This window comes from Amblyomma maculatum, chromosome 7 (assembly GCF_055883805.1).
Source record: "Amblyomma maculatum isolate TAMU_Amacu chromosome 7, ASM5588380v1, whole genome shotgun sequence".
NCBI lineage: Eukaryota > Metazoa > Arthropoda > Arachnida > Ixodida > Ixodidae > Amblyomma > Amblyomma maculatum.
This window is the reverse complement of record NC_139350.1, coordinates 33,198,092-33,221,814: the sequence shown is the minus strand read 5'-3', so window position 1 is coordinate 33,221,814 and position 23,723 is coordinate 33,198,092. Positions and strand designations below refer to the sequence as shown.

Sequence of the window (23,723 nt, the reverse complement as noted above, 5' to 3'; positions counted from 1 at the left end):
ATAACACTAGAGCCAATCATAAAGTTTATTTGGAATCAAATTTTTAAATCTGTAGTTTTCCAGAAAGGAAGTATCCAAAGCCATCCGAACTTCTATCCGGCAGTCTGCTTGTCATACATGTGACAAGCATGGTACTGTTGATAACCACGTTACTAGAGTGTGCTACTGTAAACACGCGTATGGTTTTCAGGTTCTGGCTTTAGTCAGACAAATCAATCATAAGCACTCGACTTGTGCGTGTTTGCATGTTTGGCCAGCTTTTTTTTTTATTCGAAATATGTCAGGGCATACCTTCGCATATGTAGTTTACGAGGACGGCTGGAGAGCAATTGTGAACCTAAGCCTGATCAAGGACTACGAGCTTGGAAGTGAATGTCTCGGCAAGTTCAAAGAAATATATTGGCGGTCAGTGGAGGATGGCAAGGTCCTGGAGGGCCATTACCCGGGCGAAGTGGTACTTCTCGGAGGTAAGTTGATCTAGTAATTTTTGCCGCGCAGTCGCTGTGTACGCTGCAGTGATAAATTCCCGTCCCATTTGAAATATTTGCTGTGCACCTTCATTAACACGCTGTTCTGTTCGTGCACGCATGTCCGTCGAATTTATGTAGAAGCAGTCAGAGACTACACTTTGCTTCTGCGGTGGCCCGCTGTCTGGGCGAGCGAGTGAGCGCTAACGAGCTACTTAATCAGTCGATCTCTATCGCAAATTGCTGTCATTCCCAGCTTTGCGCGTAGGTTCTGCCGGCTGTCCGAAGCAGTGCGCTTTTTTCACTTGACGGTGGTTACTCCCACATAAGCATTCAGCAGACTGAAGGCAGACTCCTCGTGCAAAACTCACTTGTTTCAGTCTTCGCCGTAGCAAAATAGCAAAATTTTGGCAGAGCCCCGCAGTGTCCCGAGATGTGCACATCCATTCGGCTACGCTAGGGGAAGGGGACTGAAACAAAAGCCCACAGGAGTAGTTGGCCGTGGTAGTAAATAATTCTTTGCCTCTGCTGTCACTTTTCTTTTTCCCTTTGTTCACAAGTGGTCCCATTTTTTTCAGCAAACCTGCAGGACCTTATCAAAACTATGAAGAAGAAGCACATTGCTGTGCCTGACAATATATTTGGGGAATGCCCAATGGAAACTGCCGAGAAAGACACACTTTCGCAAAAGGTAATTGATTTTACATCATTTATTTCTCGAAGATGCGGCATGACGTCGCATGTAAGATGAAGATAGCTTGACAAAGATGAAAACAGTATTGTGGCATCATACTTATGAAATTAACTGGAATAGGCTGCATTTTGTTCAGAAAAAGTGCTGTATTTACCTATTCTGCCTTTGAACTTTTTTGATATTATAAAGACAGTAATGCATGTATCACAAATACACAACACAGCAGGGCTGAGCTCCTGACCTGAAAGGCACAGGTTTGGCGCCATGCTAAGGCCTGTGTACTGTGTGATTCAGTGGCCATTGAAGAACCCCAGATAGTCAAAATATATGGGGCCCTCCACTACGATGTCTCTCATAGCTTGAGTTGTTTCAGGGTGAAGAACCCCCTAAACTAAACCAAAGTGCAGCAACACCTACCTGCTTTTTTGCAATTGTGCTGTGTTTCGACCTCATCTTCAGCTTGTACATGTGTATGCCCATTGCGCTTATCACTGGCTTGCCTTTGGCATTTGTCTGAGCAGTACACAAGCACTATAAAACTAGTGCACATCGTCTCGGTTTGTGCTGTGAACATGAAAGCATGCACTACTATTGTTTTCTTTGCTGCATTTGTGGTTTATTTGTGTCTGTGAATTTTGTCAACCTTTTCCATTAACAGCACCATTTATCAATATGGTTAGTTATCTACTTGGTGATGATGTCGTATTTTCCTCCCATGGTGCAGAGCTCGTTCACAGTCAGCTTAGCAGGTTCATAGATTGTTTGGATTCTTCGTATTATTGCCATAACTCCAATTTAGGGGTCACGGAGATAGAAGCGTTTTGGAGGCACAATTCCTGGCATGTGCGGCTGGTGGAGACGACCGGAAAGAATCGCGGTGGAGAAGGGTACAGATGCCCTTTCTGTTGCACATACCGTATGGTTCTACTGGGTGGTGCCCCGGCAACGCTCGTTTTCTTTGGAAGCGTCGAAGCGTGTGCAGAAACACCGTGCTCAAGAGTTTACTCGCAATCACAGCATGTATTCCATGAAGCCGTTCAAGCTCCTCCCATAGAAGAGCTAGACTCAGTAATCCCAAGGAACAGCGATAAAATAACAAAAAATGCGCTAAAAGGCCGCGTCCATCAGCCGTGCTTGTGGTAGAGAGACACACGGTTCTGAATTCAGTTGGCAGTCGGCGGGGTGCAAAAAAAAAATGGAAGTGTCCCATTCTCTTGTGACTGTTAGCACATGTTGCTGGCCATTGATATATGCCTGTAGCCTTCCCTGCGCTACGCTCTTCAACCGCTCAAAAGCAGTTCTCTCCAAAAAGGCCATAAAGGGAAATCATTATTTCAGCAGTAGTTGAAATCTCGCATGTGATCAATGTCATTTAATTCTTAAAGGCCCACTGTCCACCCTCCGGTAAAACTTTTTTTTTCCTCGGTGGCTGTGAGGCTTCGTCCCCACAACGCAAGGCCACCAGAAGTTTTTGAAAAGAGTAATTAATAACGGGAGTTACAGCCACCGCAATCAACCGATTTTGCACTTCCCTCTCCTTCGGTCCCTTCTCAGAGGTTTTTCACTCTCCTGCTCGGTCGCCTAGCCTCTGTAAGCCAAATTCCCCTTCCTCCTTCGCGTTTGACGGGAGGTGGGGTGTCTTGTGGAGAACGTCACTCGCGTGCGTCATGGCCCCGCCTTTGAGACTTTTCTTTTTCTTCGCTTTTGCTGTGTCGTTGACGTTGGGCCGAGTCGCCGAACCTTTCTCCTAAAAGGGAGAGAAAACGAGAGGTCACGTCGGAGTGAAGGCTTCAGGTTGCGCAAAAGAAGGGAAGGCTGTAGAAATGCCGTAGCACACAGAACGGACTTGGAGCAGGGGGGTGGTGATGGTGGCACTCTCTGCTGCGCGAAACGAAATGGGCAAGGGAAAAGAGTGCAGAAGCGATGGGTGGACACAATTAGTGGTGTACGCCCATCCTAGCTTCTCCCGTCAGTCAGCGAGACGGACCAATGGATGTCGTTCTCGGCAAGTACGTCATAACTGTGGCTCGACGAGCCAGCGCAGGAAACGGGGAAGCTGGCTTCCTGAAGGAGAGCATGAGAGAGTTTTGATTTGTATTTTCGTTGCTTTGCGGCGCGCTTGTCACTGTAACATTTTGCACAGACTATCTCCGGTACTTGATCGAAACAGTGGGCTCCTTTGCTTAGAAGTTCCTTTCCTGGACAGTGGCCCTTTGAGCGGATGAAAATTTGGCCGAGAGTTCTGACTCGTGCGTAGCTGTTGCTTCATATGCTCATTTGTCAGTTGGCCTAGAGCAAGCAGTGTTGTAGCTCTGCACCCCTTCTTACACTGCAATTTATGACCACTCGAGACTCTTGGCCAGCTGTGGTTCCATCACCTTAACTTTGAGTCTGGATGATGATGTACAGTGCTTTAACTATATGTCCTGTATTCAGATTTTTAATATCAACCTGAGAGCTCAGCATTTTTCTCAAGGGTTGATTCATGTTTTATCTCGAAGCCCATCTTTATGTCCATCCAGACAAGTTTGGTTTGGTTCAGTTTATAGGGTCTAACATCCCAAAGTGGCTGGACAAGTTTCCCAAACTAGAAGAGTTTCCCTGTTAAGTGATAGTAAAGTGCAGATCAGTGGCTACATGTTCACAATAGACAAGGCACAAGCCAGCTGTGTAGCTGTGAAGGTGCTTGCACTTCATGCTAAAATTACAATTTTTCGCAGTTCTTGACAAAAAAAATCAGACCACAAAAGCCACAACTGCAGTGAAATACCGTGCCACCACAACTCAAACTTATAATAGCTGCAAAAAACGAGCTGGTGATACTGATGCGGATTATGGACAGCAGGTGCTCGTGAGAGAGAAAAAGGTTGATACAGATTATGACCCGTGGCATTGAGTGTCATCTATGGGCGGCACCTTGAATGTCCTATAAACTTTTGTTTTTTGGTAGGCTGCTTTGTGAGCTGTGAAAAGTTCAGATGCCGCCCTTACAAGGAAACCAGGGGGTGGCACTTCCATGCGTTTACATGTATACACATGTAGAGAACTAAGCTGTGTTAGGGAAAGATTGTCTTAGTGCACAACGTCTATGGCAATGCTAAAGTTATGAAACTTGATTGCTAAAGTGCATTGGTGGCAGACGGCTGTCATGTACCTGTCATTTAATGGGTGCTTTTCCTTGGGGTCTGGCTGCATGCATGAACACCAGCATATAGCGTGGTATATAAACAGCCTCATTTGTCATTCTATCAGCACTGACAACTGCACAAACAAGCTCGTAATTTTGATTGCAGACAGCAAAGTTTCTGCTTGTTATTAGGTTGAGAAAATCATGGATAAAGCATTCTGAGTAATTATGGTAGGAAAAGAAAGCAGCTAATAAGTCGACAGGCTTTCTATATTGGTATTTAACACATTGTCATTGCATTACCCCACACTTGCATTGAGGTTGGGTTTGATATTTGCATGCTGTAAAGAAAAAGCTGGAAGCTAGAATGCATCTTGCTCTTACTGATGTATCATAATATTCTGGTGAAGTATTCTCATCTGTTCAGGAGTGTTTACTTCATTCTAGGCAATGGTTTTATGTTCACAATGAAGCCAAAATTACTGTGTTGGTACATGCAAGTGGCACTGTGTATTTCACACATTATATATTAGACAGCTGTAGCTTTTTAGTTTCTAGTTACTGATATGTCAGGGATTTTTTATTTTTATAGTCCGTCTGTCTGAAAGGAAAAAAAGGAAGGTGGCCACATCGATGAAAAGAAAACAAGAGCTGTTCTTTAGCGATAAAGAAGAATCAGATGACGACTTGGTTTCAAAAAAACAACTCAAGGAAGAACAAGAGCGCTGCAGATCACTGAAGAAAAGGCTGCGCCACGCAGAGGACAAATTGGAAGCTGCCAATGACCGCTCCGAACGACTACAGGTGCTCCTGGAAAAGTTCCAAGAGCGGTACACCAACCTCCAAGATCTCCTGGAGAATAAGCTGGGTGAGTTAGACTTTGCAGGTTTAATGGGCAATGCATTCAGGTATTGCTCTGCGCTTACACAAGCAAGTGTTCTTTTGTACTCGAAATTATGTCAGTGTTGAAGCTGAAAATGATTATTATTTGTTCACTTACTTTTCTGCAGAGGCTTGGTTCAAATCTGATAGACAAAGCTTGGCATTTGGCACAGCAAATAACAGTGACAGCGACTGCTGTTCAACAAGCACGAAGTTTCTCCCGCGTAAGGTAATGCATCCTGTTTGTTCGTGTTGCTCTGGTTTTTTTTAATGTCAAGTGCTCATCTTTCATGCTGACCATAGTTTGTTAGGCAAAGCCAGTCAACTGCAGTTTTGATCTGAGATGTCCAATTCGTGGTTTTCTCCTGTTCTCTTATGGCATTCAGGTGCCAGCCACCTGGCAAGCAGTTGCGATACCAGCTGCTGTGCCACCTGTCCTCCCCAACCAGGTAAATACAGTGAGGATGGAAGCTTTAATGCATGTTTAGTGGCGTTTTGATATTTTGCTGTTGAATATTTTTTTGCTACAATGACAGTTTTCACAACCTAGACGTGCTTCTGCGATTGACTCACTATGGCACTTTTATGAATGACTGTCATCTGAGGCCAGCTTATGTATACTTGCACTTGTTTTTGATCGTGGTAATTTCCTGTAAGCTAGAGAGTCCAGTTTTTTATGGAGTAAAGAACAAAAAAGACAAAATTCTGTCTGTTATTAAGTTGGCTGACGTGTCTTTCAAGAGAACTCAGAATGAATGACAGCAGTGATAAAGGCATAGCTAATGCTATAGTTAATATAGTTGCTATAGTTAATGTTTTCATCAAAAATAAAGATGCAGTCTAGCATACACAGTTTGTAGTGACATGGTGCATGCAGAAGTATTATGCCAAAGTGAGCAAACTTCGCAAACTTCATGGGACTGATGAAGAATTGCTCCAAAATCAAAAGTAACACCGTGGCCCTTTTTGCAGCAAGACACAGTAGCACTTGTTACAAATAACACCTTTGTGTTATGGTGGTAATTCACCGCACGACTTATGACCCTGTGATGCAGCATCCTCAAAGTGCAACGGTATTGCAAGAGTGGAAGAGGCATGTGAATGCAAGAGATAAAAGTATGAATGGGCATTAGAACAGCATCATGCCATCCCGAAATAACCACAGAGTCATCGCCAGCCTATAGGAAGCTCGCAGTCAAGGCTTCAAATTGAGCTTTTCTGGAGCTGCCCTTGCACGACACAAGCTGTGGATTTAGGAGATAGTAAAACATTGTTTTATGAGTCTCGCAAGCAAGATTAGATCCTGGGATTAAGGTTGTAAAACTGCGCTAGATGCGAAAAAAAATGCATATTCTCTAGTTTTTCTCAATTTTTTTTTCGATTTCCGATGTTTGAAAAATGAGCCTCCTCGTTTTTATGGCTCACTTTTTTTTTCAGTCTTATGCATGCCTTGTAGTACAAACCACTTATTTGCAAAGATAGGTACACGCAGAACCGCTGATAGGCGGCCCTTGCTAGATTTCCTTTGGATCACGTTCATACGGTTCGATGTTCACACCTCTTCATTTTTTGTGCTGAAAGTAAGGTTTCTTAATCAGGCAAGAAACAGCGCAACAACAGAGACAAGAGGGCAGAAAGAAGACTGGACCAGCGCTGACTAGCAACTGAAGATTTCATTGAAAAGAACACAAATATATACTCCATTCACAGCCAAGCGCACTCATGGGCAGAACTAACAGCACTGATACCTGAAAACGTGAAAATTAACAATCAAGATACCGCAGTTCACAATCATGAATAAGAATAGATGGGGTGCTAACACGTGTCGTGATTTTTGTGAATGTGAAATGCCTCGCTGATTTCCGTGAATAATTTATCGCCGGGCTTGTAAAGAATCCCGGTATCATTAAAGAGCAGACTACATGGATCTGAGTTGGAACTGAGTTAGAACTGAGATCTGAGTGTAAGGCCAAATTAGAAGAAGGGGCCCCATCCAAAGAAACATGGTGCTCACGTATGCGGGTATTCACGCACCTGCCCGTCTGGCCTATATATCTTTTTCCACAGGTAAAAGGAAAATCATACCATGGCACAGGGTATGATGTTCCCTTTACCTGTGGAAAAAGATATATAGGCCAGACGGGCAGGTGCATGAATACCCGCATATGTGAGCACAACGATCCTGTTCACGTTTTCAGGTATCAGTGCTGTTAGTTCTGCCCATGAATGCTCTTGGTTGTGAATGGAGTATGTATTTGTGTTCTTTTCAATAAAATCTTCAGTTGCTATTCAGCGCTGGTCCAGTCTTCTTTCTGCTCTCTTGTCTCCCTTGTTGCGCTGTGTCTTGCCTGATTATGCACTAACTCGCGCAACTTGGCGTTTTACTGAAGTTTTTAAGGTTTATTCAATGTTTAACGGCTCCTGAATTTGAATTAGTGCTACAAGATGCAGTATTTTTTCCTCTGAGCTGTTCCAAATATGGATTTTACTGCTCCAAAACTAAAATTTTGCTGCTCCAAAAATTTCTACATATCCTATTTCAGCTGTAGCACCCCTGTGTGCTGGAATTTTGCCTCTTACAATTTATTTGTAGCTGTATTAAAGCTTCATTCACTAATTTTGGCCTGCTGTTTTCTTTTGCTCTGTCATCAGGTTGTGGCACAAATCGAGTATGAAGCTTTTCAGGAGCCGTCCGGCCAGGTATGAAAAGAGAAATTGGAATCGTGCCTGCAGCATGTCATTTGCCACAGCCTAAAAATGTGCACAGTGTAATAAGTAAATTCTGGCTGTCATTTACGTCTAGATTAATAGCTCAGTGTGTGTCATACCAGCATTGTTTTTGGAGGGCTGTGCTACCTACAGGACTGCGTTTTTTCCCACTGGATGTCTAATATCAAGTTTTTGCCAGTTCACTGCACATGTGCATATTACAGTAACATGATTGGTGTTGAGCTGCTGCTGTATTAGTCATTTGCTACTGCATGCATACAAATTCTTATGTAAAGCAGGAAACTGTGTAGTGATTTTAGCTTCTGTGGTGTATTAGTGTCCTAGATGCTCAATTGAGTGCAGTTTTATGTTGTTTCTTTTTAGCTTGTGGAAGAGGCTCAAGGACATGAAATGAACATTGTGTGTGATCGAGGGCCTGCCGTTCTGCTAAGCCAGGTAAAAAAACCAAAAGCATGTGATAAAGACAGTAGCAGTCATTTTAGTTCCAGTTGTGGGGCTTATGTGGTACTCAGCTGGACTTAATTATGAAATAGATGATTGTTTTGTGTCAGTGGTGTATTTTAATCCCTGACAGTTTACCTGGGAACTTATCACAGCATCACTCTTCTATTCTTGGTTCAGGCTACTGATGACACTACAGCAGAGGCTGCCAAAGAGTCACCCTACCAGGTATGGTTGGTTGGTATGTGGGGTTTAACGTCCCAAAGCAACTCAGGCTATGAGAGACGCCGTAGTGGAGGACTCCGGAAATTTCGACCACCTGGGGTTCTTTAACGTGCACTGACATCGCACAGCACACGGGCGCCTTGCTTTTCGCCTCCACCGAAAAGCTGCCGCCGAGGCCGGGATTCGATCCCGCGTCCTTGGGAACAGTAGTCGAGCGCCGTAACCACTGCGCCACCCCGGCGGGCCTACCAGGTATGGTAGCTGCAGAGCATACTTGTGTCGCATACTATAGCTTTATTAGTTAAGCCTGAAATTATGCTTGCTATGTCACTGATTCAAGTAAATAGTAAAATTTAGCAACCATTCCCACTGAGGTTCATAAATTGACTATTTCACTCCTGGCTGCGGTGGATTGGTGGCGAGTGCTAGAGCCTGTAGGGCTTTCAGCATTCTTTGTCAGTGTACATGCGAGTCTCATTTCACGATTGCATCAGCTTCTTGCAAAGATGCAAACATTAGAGTCGCTAAGTCAGGTGCTTTATTATTCAAGGCTTTCTTGGTTGCACACATTTTTAGCCCCTAATGTATATTGTACAGACGGGGCAGCTTTTTTAGTCATGATATGCAAGACAGTTTTGTGCTGATAAGTTACCTGGTGCTCTTTTTTGTTTAATTGCAGCCTATGGACCACAGTCTGCCACCAGCCCTCTTTGCCAACGTAAATGGCCAGGTAAGAACATTTTTGTAGTCCCATAACCACTGGCTGAAATTCTAAAGGTGCTAGTTTGCGTGATGGGTATGTTTTCATGTGAACTTTCAGCAGCATAATGCTTTGCTTATGCAAATTCCAATGGTCAGCCTGATGGAGTGCTTTCACATGATCCGATGAGAAGACTCAAATTTTTCCGGACTCCAGGAATGGCCAAGCCATGTGTGCTTGTTTTTAGGGTGGTTTAGTCTTTAGTCTAGTTAACGAACTTTTTAGAAATCGCCAACAGATTTCCTATGTTTTTAATGTAAAAATATTTCAGAATTGTGAATTTCAATATAGCGTATGTTTCAGAATAATGTACATTTTAAAATATTTACTTCTATAATATAGGAACATCAGTATTACGAATTCGGCTAAATTAACAGCGCCGCAACTTTTGCGTGACACAGAAACTGACGTTTCAGTGTATGGTCCGTGGGCTGTAGCTTCCATCATCACTAAACCTGGTGCCAGCTCCTAGGGCTACCACAAAGCTACGGTTAATGCGCGGTAGCCAGCAGATCTAGCCTTCTTTATTTTCTGTTTTGTATGTCGCTCGCTGGTGAGTGGGTCGTGCCATTCATGCGTATGGGAAGATGTTTTTTTTTGTAACGGATTATCTTATCTTGCTGCAAAGTTTTTGCGAGGTCTGGCAATGACTGCAGACAGCGATGGCGCCAAGAAGATACGAAAGAAATTTTCACTGCAAGAAATCGATGCAGAGAAAAAGCAAATTCGGCCTCTGCATACTGCAAGCATTGCCCCATCGACTGCCTTGATCATTTTGAAAGACCGAGACAAGCTTTTAAAACTTCAGGGAACTCTGAGATGGTGTCTATCGAACTTTGATGTTTTATATCGAGATTTGACTGTAGATGTTTTTCATTGGCCACTGCAGAGTGATGAGGTTTAGTCTTGAAGACATAAGTATGGCCACAGTGTTATATCTGTAGGCTTAATTTCTGGCTATATTGACTGTGACTAACACTTCATTCTTCACAACCCAATGGGCAAAATTAAAATGAGAATGATGTTTTTCAAAAAGCACTTGAGTACACCTTTAGTGCGTTCGCTCAGTTCACATCTTGACTGGCTTGTACGCTTCCCTTGGGTGGGGTGTCCGATACAATCAAAACTCGATATAACAAAGTCCTACTTGCAGGTGAAAATTTTGTTAAACCACGAATTTCGTTACGGCAAGGTTCCCATGTTCTAGCTGCCCAAACAAGGTAAAAGGTTAGTGGAACACTTCTAGTAGGTGGGAATTTGTAAATTATGAATTCAGGAAATGAGCAAGAAGTTCTGGCAATAATAGCACGGGTACCAGATGTTTTGTACATGAAGAGGATAATGGGTGATAGCAAACGGACGCAAATGCATCATTTTTTTTTTCTGGGCTACCTTTGGCTACTTGTGCGTGGCAATTGTTCAGGCCTCACGTACACATACTATATTTACATGCTAATGAACTTGCCTCCCACTGTTCCCGCCAATAAAAAAAAAACACTCGTAGTTAGCATCTCCCTTCCTTGCGCACTGTCATAGTCCAGTGTACTTCTTGCAGGGTGCCAGGATGACGTGCAGTGATAACTTCACTGGTGCATTCTGTGGGTGTTAGCTCCAGTGAGGGGGGGGGGGGGGGACTTGGCAGAGTGCCAGTGGCTTAGACAGGAGTGCGGGGTAGTGGCTTGCTCAGCTGGTTCGGTTGCTCAGCGCCATCCAAAGGATAGGCCTTGATTTCTCTTTACCACACAGTGATTGGGGTGAGCACTGTCCGCTGCCATAAAATCATTGGAATGTCTGTATCAGTAAACGCCTTTTGAAGCAAATGATGCTAAAAGCCCGCATTATGATCGTGGCTGACCGCATGCCTTCTTTGACAATTGAAGGGTGGAGGGATGGACAACTGTCATGAAAAAAAAGTCTCTCGCCTATTGAACCTTCCCCTCAAATTTGCGTCGATGTCGTAGAAATGCAAATTGCGCTGTGTCCCGGCTAAGGTTCTCATGTTAGGATCTTAACGTGGCTGCTGATACATGCATGTGATGTGCGAGGACTTTGAAAGTGTGGCATAAAATTACTTCGTTAAATCACGAAAAAAAACATGGTTTTCAATAGGGCAGAGATTGGGAAATAAAAAAAAAAGGTGAATGTGGTAGCTCACGAGTATAGGCTAATGAGTAGGTGTGAGATGATAGTGTCGCGAATTCAGGAATTGGTGATTGAGCAAGTTGTAAAGTAATGAGGATCTGCAGGGGAAGCCGTTAAAACTATTGGGTTAGGGCTGATGGCGTTACATCGCGAATTTCGTTACATTGTGGTTCGTTATTTGGTGCAAGGCCATACCGTGGGGCCACCCACCTCTTGTAAGAGCCCGCATGAAGAACTAAGTGGGATAACGCAAGCTAAATTGCTGCTGTAGGGTGGCTTCCTAGGCAGTTCAGCTGCGCGTTAGCATTGCATTCATTTATTTAATATAGGCCTTGATCTGGGCCTTTATAAGCTTAATTTGATGCATTAGACCCAGTCAATCGGCAAGAAAGCACTTCACCAAATCAGTGATATTGAAGCTGGCGAGCTTTACACACGACGACGCAGACTGGCTGCATCATTGCTGCTGTTATGAAAAAAAAAAAAAAGCTGCCACACAATCCCAATATTGATGTTCGACTGTATCAGAATGGGAGATGTGTGAACATGCTGAGCAATACTAAAACAACCACACCTTGAATGTTTGGTTCTCAGTAGTTTTTCTCAGGACTCTTGATTTTATCTATTTCCATGGTGTATTTTACGTCCTAAACCTATAACATCTTTATTTTCATAATTTGAAAATAGACGAAGAAAATACCAACTTAAATCACTGTTCCTGTGCTAGTGCATCTTGACCCATGTAATTGAAGCAAAAAGTTGAGACCTGTTGAATTTTTCTAATGCATCCTGTTTTTCTAAATCCAGTGGTAATCACTGTACCCTAATGATAGTTATATATCATCTTTTGCTCATATCTGCAAAATGCTTCTTTGATACAGATCCCTCTCGGAAAAGGGGTTTTCGTGACCTCAGAGCAGTGGAGTTGGCTCTTGAAAAGTACAAGAGATTCGCTGTTTTGCAAGGAGGCTACAAAGGTTCTTTGGGGCGTGCCAGCCCTCAAGAATCGCAGTGTGACAGGGAACCCCAGCCGGCGGTTTTCCAACAAAAACGGGCCAGCTACGCAAGGAAGAAAGGCCTTGACTCCAGTAAAACTTGAAGCTGTTGCAAGTGAGTATGCACAACTGTGGTGCTTCATCTTGGCTCATAAGATCCAATTTCTAAGAGTGAAGTCATCATGCACTGTGTGGTTAATGGCATTTACTGTGCCACTAATTAGGAAACATGTCAAAAATGGGGAAGACAACAGAAATGTGGCATAACTGGGTAGCTTGAGCAGAAAATTCTTTTATCAGTACGTATCAGTGACAGAAATTGAAGCATCAAGAAGTAAAATCGCAAGGTGACTGGTTTTATTTTTTCAAAGTTGTCCAAATAATTGATCAAGCAATTGCATGAGAGGGTAGAGCTATTAGTAACTGTCAAATCACCTTTAATGGGGGCGGGGGGGGGGGGGCAAATTGCCAGTTACCTTGTTTGGGACAATCTCTTACTGAATGATATCTTGAAACATATCGTGTTAGCACACAAAATGGTGTGTGGCAGCCGCCCACTGTGAGTGCAATCTATGGCTATATCCAGTGTAACTTTTACTTCAGGCATTCTGTCTTCATCGGAATTTTTCATAGAGGCACTGAACGGCGCAGTAAAATACAGTCGAACCTGGATATATCAATAATTCGATACACAGAAATCGGCTTCAGACACCACTTGAGATTGTGAAAAATGATACTGTATTTGTCGAGTAATCAACCCCCTCGCATAATGAACCCACCCCCCACTTTTGCCCCTGAGAATTAAAAAAAAGTGTTCGGAGGCGTGTCCCTTTGTTTCGACCATCACGTCCCTCCATGCATCCACAGCTCATTTATTGGCAGCGCTCCAAGATGCTAAATGTCACGGCCGTTTGAAACGAACAATGCTAAAAGTCGGTGTCATGATCGCAGCTGACCGCGTGCTTTCGTTGATTCATAGATGTAAGAATGAACGTCTGTCGCAAAAAAAAAAAAAAAAAACGCCTGCCACTCCTTAACGTCTGCAGTCGCCATGGCTTACACTGCACCGCATGTTCAGCACGATGGCAATGATCAGCTCCCGCAAAAAAAAAAAAAAAAAAAAAACACTGCCGCTTTTTGCATCCGTAGCCGTCGTAGATTACGCACGTGCAGCGCGAGAACACGAGACGCACGTCAGCCGCCGCACGGAGAGCGTTCACAACACACTGGAGAATTGGAAAAAGCGTCTGCCACGGGCTGATCTGGCTTGTCCGCGCATGCGTAGTGCAGGCTGCTGCGAACACAGACTGGGAAAGGGAGAGGAAGGGGAGAGATAAAGCTCGGCAGAAGAGTGGGCACACTCTTGCACTTCGCTCTATCGCCAAGTTTGCTCCCTGCTACTGCAGTATCTATCAAAAGTATAGTCAAAAGATAAACACGGCGTGATGTTATCGCTGCATACATCTTGGTGCGTTGCCAATAATGAGCAGTGGATGCAAGGGCTGAAACGGAAGGTCGTGCCTCCGAACGCTTTTCTTTTTTTTTTTTTGGTTTTCAAATTCTGGGGGGCAAAAGGGGAGGTTGGGTTCAATATGCGAGTGTGTTGATTTCGCAACAAATAGTATAATTTTTCACGATCACTAGTGGCGTCTCAAGCCGATTTCTGTATCGAATTATCAATATATCGAACTGTTTTGCGATCCCCTTTGAGTTCGATATATCTGGGTTCGACTAGTGTCGAATAGCAGTTCCAAAAGAAGTTGCTATCACCTTCTCACCAGCTAAATTTTGTTCTAAATATAGGGAGGGGCCAGGATTGCAAAAAGTTGCAAATAGCACATGCCACTGTAAATGTACCTTAATTCACTCTTTGTTAGTGCTTGGCAGAGAATTAAACCAATCTTGCCACACTTCATCTATGTTCACGGCACATTAATACAGGGCTGCTTGATTTTTGCATGCTCGCCCCTGTAATCTTAGCTATTTAACATATTGGTTTCCAGAGAGAGAGGATCAATAACCGCCACTTTCTCAAGGTTTGGCAAAAACTAATTACAGGAAGTAGATTGTTTTCTGTGTATTGCAGCATTGTTTAGCACTGATGCACGGGAGATTTCAGAGGTGTACAGTACGTCAGGAAAGTTTTGAAACCCAATTTACAATTACAAGAAATACAGTCGAACCCGGATATATCCAACTCTAAGGGGATCGCGAAATAGTTCGATATATCGATTATTCGATATACAGAAATCGACTTGCGACGGCACTTCCGATGCGAAAAAACGATAACGTATTTGTCGCGTAATCAACCCACTCGCATAATGAACCCACCCTCCACTTTTGCATCCGAGAATTTAAAAAAATAAAAATGCGTTAAGGCTAGCTCGCTCACATGCAAGCGACGAGCGGCAGCGACAGAGCGAAAATTTTCAAACTTGTTGGAACCGCTCGAGCCACCGCGGCAGCTCAAAACAAGGTTTCTGTGTCGCCGCGGCGGCAGGAAATCGCGAGCATCTTTACTTGCATGTCGATGGCGCGCGTCAGTCCGTTTCGGTCGTCTCATCCACAGCTCATTGGCAGCGTGCCAAGATGCTGCGCAGCAATAACGTCAGGGCGCGTTTATCTTTTTATTGCTCCTGCGGTGGCGGGGAGCGAACTTGGCAGAGTGCCCGTGATGGCTTGATTGCACAAGCCTGGTTCGATTTATCATGCCGCGCTTGGGGCGGGCGTCATGATCGCAGCAGTTGACCGCGTGCTTTCGCTGATTCATCATGCAAGGAGAAACGATAAAAAAATATAAGATAAACATCCCGCAAAAAAAAAAGAAAAAATCCCTGCCGCTTTTTAACGTCCGCAGCCGCCATATCTTTCGCTACGCCGCGTGTACAGCCCAACGATAGGAAAGAATGACTCTCGAAAAAAAAAAAATAGAGCTGGCGCTTCTTAACATCCGCAGGCGCCATAGCCACGTCCGCCGCCGCGCTGCCGCACGTAGAGGGTTCGCAACACACGCTGGAGAAAGCGTCCGACCTCTGTCTGAAAACGGGCTGAGCTGGCTTGGCGCATGCGTTGCGCGTGCTGAAGGAGAGAGATGGCTCAGCAAAAGAATGGGCACGCCCACGCACATGGCTTGCAAGCGTCATGTGTTGGCGCGCGGGAAACGACAACTGCAGATGCGCGCACCTTTGGGGAATGGGTGCGGCGCTGCCCAGACCTGCTGTCGCCGAACTGTCCCTTCTCATTCCTTCCGCACGTGGCTTGAAAACGTCACGCGGCAAACGGCCAAGGGTGATGCGATCGTCTTTGGGGAAGGCACACTTTCCAGTGCGTGGTGCGGAGTTCGATATATCGAACGACCGGTGAAATTGAGTTCGATATATGACGCGGCTTTCCTATACTTTTACATGGGATTTTCAAGGGGATATTTCGTGAGTTCGATATAACCAAAATTCGATATATCCGGATTCGATATAACCGGGTTCGACTGCATAATATTTGCTGCATATTGAAACATTGTTTAGGATTGATGCTAGCGAGGAATTCAGAGATGTAAATGAGCGTTCTGAAACCCATCGGTATGTTACAACCATTTTGTGCTTATCTTTTTCAGATGCCTTTCAAGCGTACGTCACTGCAAACCCATAAGAGCTCCCAGGAAATGCCCGCATAAAAAAAAATGAACAGATACATCGGAGAGATGTTAAACGATTTCAACAAGTGATTTTGGAAATAAACACACGGGCACGTCACTCCTAAGTTGTATGTACACTTTAATTCCTCTACACCGAGCTCGCTGTAGCTGGAGCATGTGTGACAATTTTCATCCATGAGAAGTAAAAGCTGCTTATCCGTTTCATGCAAAGCAGTTAGTGCTGCAGAAACAGTGCACCTGGAAATTTAAACCATGTTATATATATATATATAGGCACACTGTTTCGGCAGCATTGCTTGCTTGTCCCATATGTCCTTTATCCCGCAACTCCTATCCCACAACTCAACTCCTATCCCTAATCCTGTCCCGCAACTCCTGTTTCCCACAACTCCTGTTTCCCACAACTCCTGTTTCCCACAACTCCTATTTCCCACAACTCCTATTTCCCACAACTCCCATGTCCAATAACCCTATATGAATAGGTCCTATATAGAGTTATTTTCAGTAGGGACCCGATAAAAACCGGCATTCTTTCTCAGTGATAAACAGAGACAGATAGCTTATGCAAGTCGGCTCAATCTTTTTAATAAAATGCCCCGAAAATCTACCCTTCGTGTCTGGTCTTTACCCTGCCAATTATTCTGGTGCGGTGAAACAGAGGTGAACCCCATACAAAAATGCATGCTGGGTGTCTATAGAATTTCAGATGACACGTGTTAACATACGCTGTTGAAACTCTATCGATAATAATCGTCATCTCTGAAGGTGCAGTGTTGACCACATGTTGAGCGCTTACCGAAACGTGGCCCAGGTGTTTCTTAAGAGCGTTTGCCGAATCCGCACCACTTAAATTATGTTGATTTCAGACTCAACTGCTTAAGAAACTCTGCAAGTGACGCATTTTGTTTTTCAGCTACCTCTCTACTCCTGAACAATAGAAAATCGTCCACGACCATCAGTTTGGCAGGAGCAGACACTAGGTGGTGTGCATCAGTGCAAAAGTAGTACAGTACATCTCCTAGCTGCGATAAGTCGCCACATTCTATCTTCTGCCCGACCAATCAACAATCCTGTCAGATCAGTGCTAGTTAGTGATAAGCGTAGTGAGGCTTAAAAGAACAAAAAGATCTTGATATCTTAAGGCCCATTATACTTACTCATTAACCTACACTGAAGTGACTAGATTGTTGATTGGTCGAGCAGGACATAGAATTTATTCACTGACCGCAGCAAGTATATGTGCTCGTGTCTGCTCCTCGCTAAACGTTGATGATAAACCATTTTCTGTCCTTCCGCAACGGAAAGGGAAAACAGAATTAAAATGCGCGTTAATGAGAAAGAAGAAATAAAGAATTTGAATCTATAACATGATCTGGGTTGTTTATTCGCGTCATTTGAATTTATGCGCAAGTTATTACGCCAAGCTATTCTTTGTGTAAAACGCTGATAAGTCCAGAAACCCCTCGCTTGTGTATGCTGAAATAAACAATGGAAATCATAATTAGGGTGCGGTATATACTAATCTAAAAATAAAGCACAGGCATCTGTGCGCTGCTCTATGTCAAAGCTCAAGAAATTGAATTTCTTGTCTAAAATGAGTTGTCAATGAGATGGCATCGACCGCTGCCTCCACAACTCGGCAGCATTACCATATTCTTAATTTCTCCCTGATAAACAATATATGCTGTCGCCAAAGATCGAATTGTGAATATAAATGGCAAACGAGCTCACAAACATTACTGCACAGAAAACGTCAAGCAAAATTACCAACTATAGGCACTAGAATCAGTGGAAACAAAAATTTACTGCAAAAATTGTGGAGCTGCACAGATTCAGATAATCCACAACATGTGAGAGAGGCGTATATTTATCTCGCTAATGTGTCCGTCTCAGCGCGAGTAACATATCGAAAGAGTACAGCAATGTGTCGAACAACCTGCCAAAAACGGTCACCGGTTAAAGGAAAGAAAATGTCGCCACAAGCCTCGTTCTCTCCCCCCCCCCTCTTTTTTTTCGATGAGGCTGGCTTGCCTGCTAGAAATATGTACAGTAGAGTGCCATTTAAATATTATCGCGCGAGCGTCGACCGAAAACAGGAACAGCGCTGTGGCCCAGAAAACTCTGCCAAGGCGAGGGAGGCATCAAGCCAGCTTCCCTAACTTTTTTTTGCTGTTCCTTCAGCAGCCGTCACTCCCTGCTGAGCTATCAGTTTTTTTTCTTTTTTTTATTGTGCGAACAGGCAGTTATCGTAGTGCGCACGACGTATTCTAGGTATTATCTGAAATTGGACACTTTACCGCAACAAATGGAAAGCTTAGAATAGAGAGAAAGCGCGTTGAATTTGTCGTGGGAGTAATAGTTGTTGTATAGAACAGAGAACGAGGGAGAGAAGAGCGCGAAATCATAGATTTTCCTGTTCCAAAACCGGCCGCCAGGTGCCCTGAGTGCTAGGCTGGTCGATGCTCGCGCGATAACCTTCAAATCGCGCTCGACTGTACATGCGCGCTTCATTAACTTGTAGCTCACACTGTACAACACTGGCACAAACACGAAAAGCAAAACAGCAAAACACTCACCAAAATGCAGACGCTTAGCCCCCGCCGGCTTTTCGCCTTGAATCCAAAACGCCTGAGACTGTCGAACTTCTTAAACACGTCCTCCTCGTGCAGAAGCTGCCGCCCAACAACGGAGTCCTCCGAAGAGTTCATATGCGTAAGTTTATCACTTCAGTTCGCGCTCCTATTTGAACAAAACGATCTTCGTGATAATCACTAGCGAAGAACCTATACATACGATGCTTCGCTCACAGTGCAAGATGCGACCACGGTGGCTGGAAAACGCCAACTGAACTGGCCCACCACTGCAGTCAGCGTACCCGCGTAGGCGTGCAAAGAAAACGGGGCGCCTAAAAACAGTTCACTTCGGTGAAAAGGGGAGGCCGCCGCCGCCACCACCGCGCGAGCCCGGCCATGCTGAAGCCAGGGTCGTCTCCGTGACGAGAAACCACGGAGAAGGCACAGCAGCAGAGACCTTGTGGGGAGCACTCCCTCACCCCCCCCTTTTCCCTCAGCTGACAGGAAGCGACCCTCGACCCTTCCCGATATGCTGGCGCCGTCCGCGGGGTACGGGGGAGTGGGGTAGGGACAGGAGCAAGGCGGCGGCCGAATGCGTGTTTGAAAAGAACGCCGAAAGAAGGCGCGCGCAATAATGTTTTTGGTTTTTGTTTCATATGCGAATGTTTCTCTTCTTGTTAACTTATCCAATGGGATCAATCCGTAATTAATAGAACCCTCCAATGCTTAAAGTGACCTAACTTTAGCATGTTGACTCCACTTCAAGAAAGGAAAGAAAAGAAAAAAAACAGTAAAACTTTCCAAAGACACAATGATCGATGGAGGATCCCAATACGGACTGCACCTCATTTTGCGCCATTAAGCTACGGGCAAAAACACCTATGCTTGTGCAGAATGTTAGGGCATAATGCATAAAGTGAATTTTGCAACTGGTTTAAGAAAGCTCTATCCTGCCCTACATAGTAGGTTCAATCTAGGATCCTGTTTATTAGTATGATGACTCACTGAACTTGTCTTATGATAAGTATAAGATGTCCTACCATTAAAGTTAGCTTCTGCGACATACGGACGCTGATCTATTGCTGATAAATGTGATTGGCATTCAACTATGTATTTGCATTATTAGTGGAGCCTTTGGCATCATGAAGTTCTTAGGGCATATTTGCACTGAATTGTTGCGAAACTTGAGCTAATTGTGCACCGTTAATGCTAAAAACTGTCCATGATATTTTATATAACATGAATGCACATGCAACTGCATGCTGCTCTTATAATTCTTTTTGCAGAGTCTAGCCAATAGGTGATTACAAGTGCGATCAAAAAAGCATAACGGAATTATTACATCATGCTCTTATCATTGGCGCCTAAAACCCCTTAAAAACATGGGTCAGCATGAACAGTATACGCTACTTCTTCGTGAACGTTGAGAACTGACAACAAAAAGCATATAGAAACAATACAACACAAATTATATTGGGTAGAACACAATGAAAATTATGTTGGCCCTCTAAAGATTGCACTCAGCTGGGGTTGAATGTCCATCGAAATTGAGCATATTCAAAAGGTGGTTAATAGTCCGACAATACAGTTTCAAAACCCATTTTTCTGAGGGACAATTTATGCATTATTTCACGTGCAAGGCCAGGTTGCTTCCAGTACCTAGCCGACACCAGTCGCCGTAATCTTTGAGCCGTTTGTTTAGGCATTGCCAGTTTGCCCGAAGTATATACTTTTCCACACGACGTCGCGCTAGAATAAAAAAACACCAACCGCACACTTAATGAGTCTCTTTTGGTGCTTGGTTCTGCAAGCTTGAGATTTATCCCCGCCAGATTTTTGGGTGCAAAGGCCAGTGAATTTGTGCGGGGCTGAAAATACCATATTCCTCCATTGCTTTGCGACACCCATTTTCAGTCCGTGAGAAATTTTATGGAGTTAAGAAATCACCGCAACATTCATTGTTTCTACAGGGTTTTTGGCCGACCCCTTTTTCAATGTTGTTGCCAAGCTTTCATTAACCCCTACCAGCGGAGAGGACGGAAATCCAGAAGCTGCTGTTCCGTTCACCTGATCAGAAATGCTTTCGGGCTTAACGTGTGGCAAACGCTGTTTAAGTGCATTTATGAAACACAAGTTCGCAAAGCTGCGCATTACCAATTTCGAGTGGTCAAATTCATATGGCAAAAGTTCTTATGAGACTTCACTTCCAACACAAGGGGCCATCACACAAAACCTTAGGCTCTAAATCAAGAGCCCTAATGGTCTTGACAGATTGTAAATCCTTTGTGAAAACCATCCTCTTAGAACAGGTGCTAAAATAAGTAGAATCTGGTTCACCAAATGGGTGAGCTGTTCAGTTGAGGATAAGTTAGAAACAACCCAACAAATCATCAGCATATATGAAAATTATGAAAACACCCGCGTCATGGACTTAGTTCCGATGCAATCAATTATTGAAACGTTTCTTCTCCTGTGTTGTCCCATGTGTTTTTTGCTGATCTCTTTTTTTTAATGAAAAACCCTTGGACAAATTTACTCATAAATTATGTTTTTTCTCAATAGCGCAATTTTAGCTTTCAGTGCCCCCTTTCCAGGCTTTCGTATGTATCCGCAACAGTAACGTTGGAAAAAGCGATGAAACAAATTATTTTTTACTACAGTGTAGTTGTACGGGCCAAAATGATATCACATGAAATATATCTTGTGAATTATTACTGTTACCACTAATTCCACTCAATTCCTTTCTCTACCCAGTCTTCACATTTGAACATCGGAGCTTCATTCCTCACGTAATTTACCTTTTCAACGGAAATAAAACAAGCATACATCTCTAGGGACGAAAGGAAAACAAGAAAAAGGGGGAATTCGACTTATGAAATCATCTTTATACTAAGTTCAGATACAACCCATGAACAGACCGGTAAATTGCTGCCCGAGGCTGCCTTCCCAATAACAGCGTCGATGTATCAATCCGAAATCTCTTTCAACCATATTGCATCTGCTGGCGTCGCATCGTATACGGCTGCTATGCATGTGTTATGCGACTCATTGCGACGTTGTTGAATAATAGCAAAATAAAATGATTTACGTGACATTTTTTTAATAGGTTCGTCAATTGGATTTTGAGTTGTATATGGGTATATATTTATTCATGTAAATATGTAACTGAACTTACGAATTATATGCACTTATTTCTCTGCCTACGAAGGCTCTCGAATGGGGAAACTTTCTCCATCAGCGGATCATAGCGCAGTGCCGCGGCCACCTGTGTTCGGGATAAAACGATAGCCTAGCACCAGAGACGGATGCTATGCATGCGGCAAAATATTTTCCTTTGTTCTTGTCACCTATTTCAAAGGGAGAAATTTTTGAATGCTGTTTTAATGTTTGCGATGTGCTTTGACGCTTAAAAATAAGCGAGAAGAGTGCTTACAAGCAATGATAAAGGCCAAAATAATGAAGTTAATTTTGCCAGTAAAAGTGGGTCGGAATCGTACCGCGAATCGGTTCAGAACTCTTCCTCGAATTTGTTCCAGTTTGGGTTTAGTTCCAATATGACGGAGGAAATTCAGGTTTGGTTCGGTTCCGGACGAAAATTCTGGTTCGATTCCGGCTTTGATTCGGTTCTGCTTCGACACCCTCCTTTTAACACCCGCGAAACTCGCTCTCAGTGCGTATCAATCCCGTAAACAGAGTGGCGCTACCTGCGTGGGTAACGAAGCTGTATTCTACAGCTACCACTCTGTAAAAAGCAGAAAACTAAACATCGAGCAGAGCAAATGACGTATCTTTACTTCGTGCACAGGCACTCGAGACGAACAAGGCAAAAGTGGCCCGTTCGTACCACTACGCAAAAGTATTAACTGCTTACCTGAACATTGATGAAAATTTCATCGTTTCCATTCTCACGTGAGCACAGTGTTGCAGCCTGTCATTCCAGGGAAGCCTCCGGTTTCGTAAAACTCCCGCGTCAGTGATAAAAAACTCCGTGCTTCGGTGAAGTGTACCAGCATCGGGCGCAGGTGCTTTGCTATGAGCGTGGTGAGTTTCCCAACTGCGCAGCTCACCCTTGACTGCGGTATTCTCACCAGGTCTACGTTGCCGTATGGAAGGTGCCAGCAGCATAAAATCTTAATGCCATGGGTAGCTGCTGCATAGGAGACACCAGTGCTACCCTAGAGGCAACAGCGAGAGCAGCTATCGCACAGTGTTCTGGTAGAACTAGCAGCAGGCGAGAAACTGCTCTTCATCGTAAATCTCCATTGGATTTTCCTGATGACGCAGAGCTGGTCGAGGAATCTTTGGCAGGGAACATCACATCTATTGCATGCCAAGCAAATTCATAGGACGCAATCGTGCAAGCGACGTCACTCCGGCGGGCAGACATGTTGAAAAAACAAAGTCGCCTTCAAGACAGCGCAAGAGCTTGAAATATCTTGAAACTTGACTGGACAAGTCGAACTTAAGTTGCCTTTAATGTCAAGTACGGTTTATGACCCGCGTTGTGGCCGACTGGAGAAGGCTAGAAGTCCGAGTAAATTACATATCTCTGCAGTCGGGGTAAGACTGACTCAATATTAATAAAGAAGATAGTTTAGGTTACATTAAACCCAATTCTATGTAGTCATGTTGTGCCCTTGGATCTCTAACTGGCAGGTTCAAATTATGACAGCACTGCGTTTTGAACACCAGATTGTGCTTAACGATTTCCGTGGTAGGAAGGAGCTCTAGCTCCTCTCTTTTGCGGATTCCCCGTGTTGTGCGTGTAAGCGGTTTTTCGCTTTTGTGATGCAGTGGAAAAAGCACGGTATGAAGAAGAACTGAACAAGGGTAAATGGGGTACGCCTCAGTTCGCAGATGAGCCAACGTTCCGACAAGTGGACTTGTCTTCATCTGGTCATAGCGATCATCACTGGCAAGGGTTTAAATACGCTTTTGCTTCTGAAGAAGGAAAGCTGGGGAGGGGAAAGTTGGTGCAAAAAAAGTGGGTGTGAAGGAGTAGGGAGGAGAGGATGGGTAAGTAGAAAGTGGGTCA

General features: G+C 44.1%; 1 protein-coding gene across 1 annotated transcript; it reads left to right on the top strand.

Annotated features, from left to right (window-relative positions):
* On the top strand, positions 1 to 22,601 carry LOC146182936 (uncharacterized). Its single transcript, XM_084608301.1, has 11 exons — positions 1 to 467; positions 1,046 to 1,158; positions 2,716 to 2,791; positions 4,881 to 5,156; positions 5,299 to 5,399; positions 5,557 to 5,619; positions 7,823 to 7,870; positions 8,264 to 8,335; positions 8,475 to 8,582; positions 9,246 to 9,296; positions 22,494 to 22,601. Exons 1-11 carry the CDS (start codon positions 278 to 280, stop codon positions 22,599 to 22,601), a joined length of 1,206 nt encoding a protein of 401 aa, XP_084464427.1. The 5' UTR covers positions 1 to 277.
* The last annotated feature ends 1,122 nt before the right edge of the window (positions 22,602 to 23,723 follow it).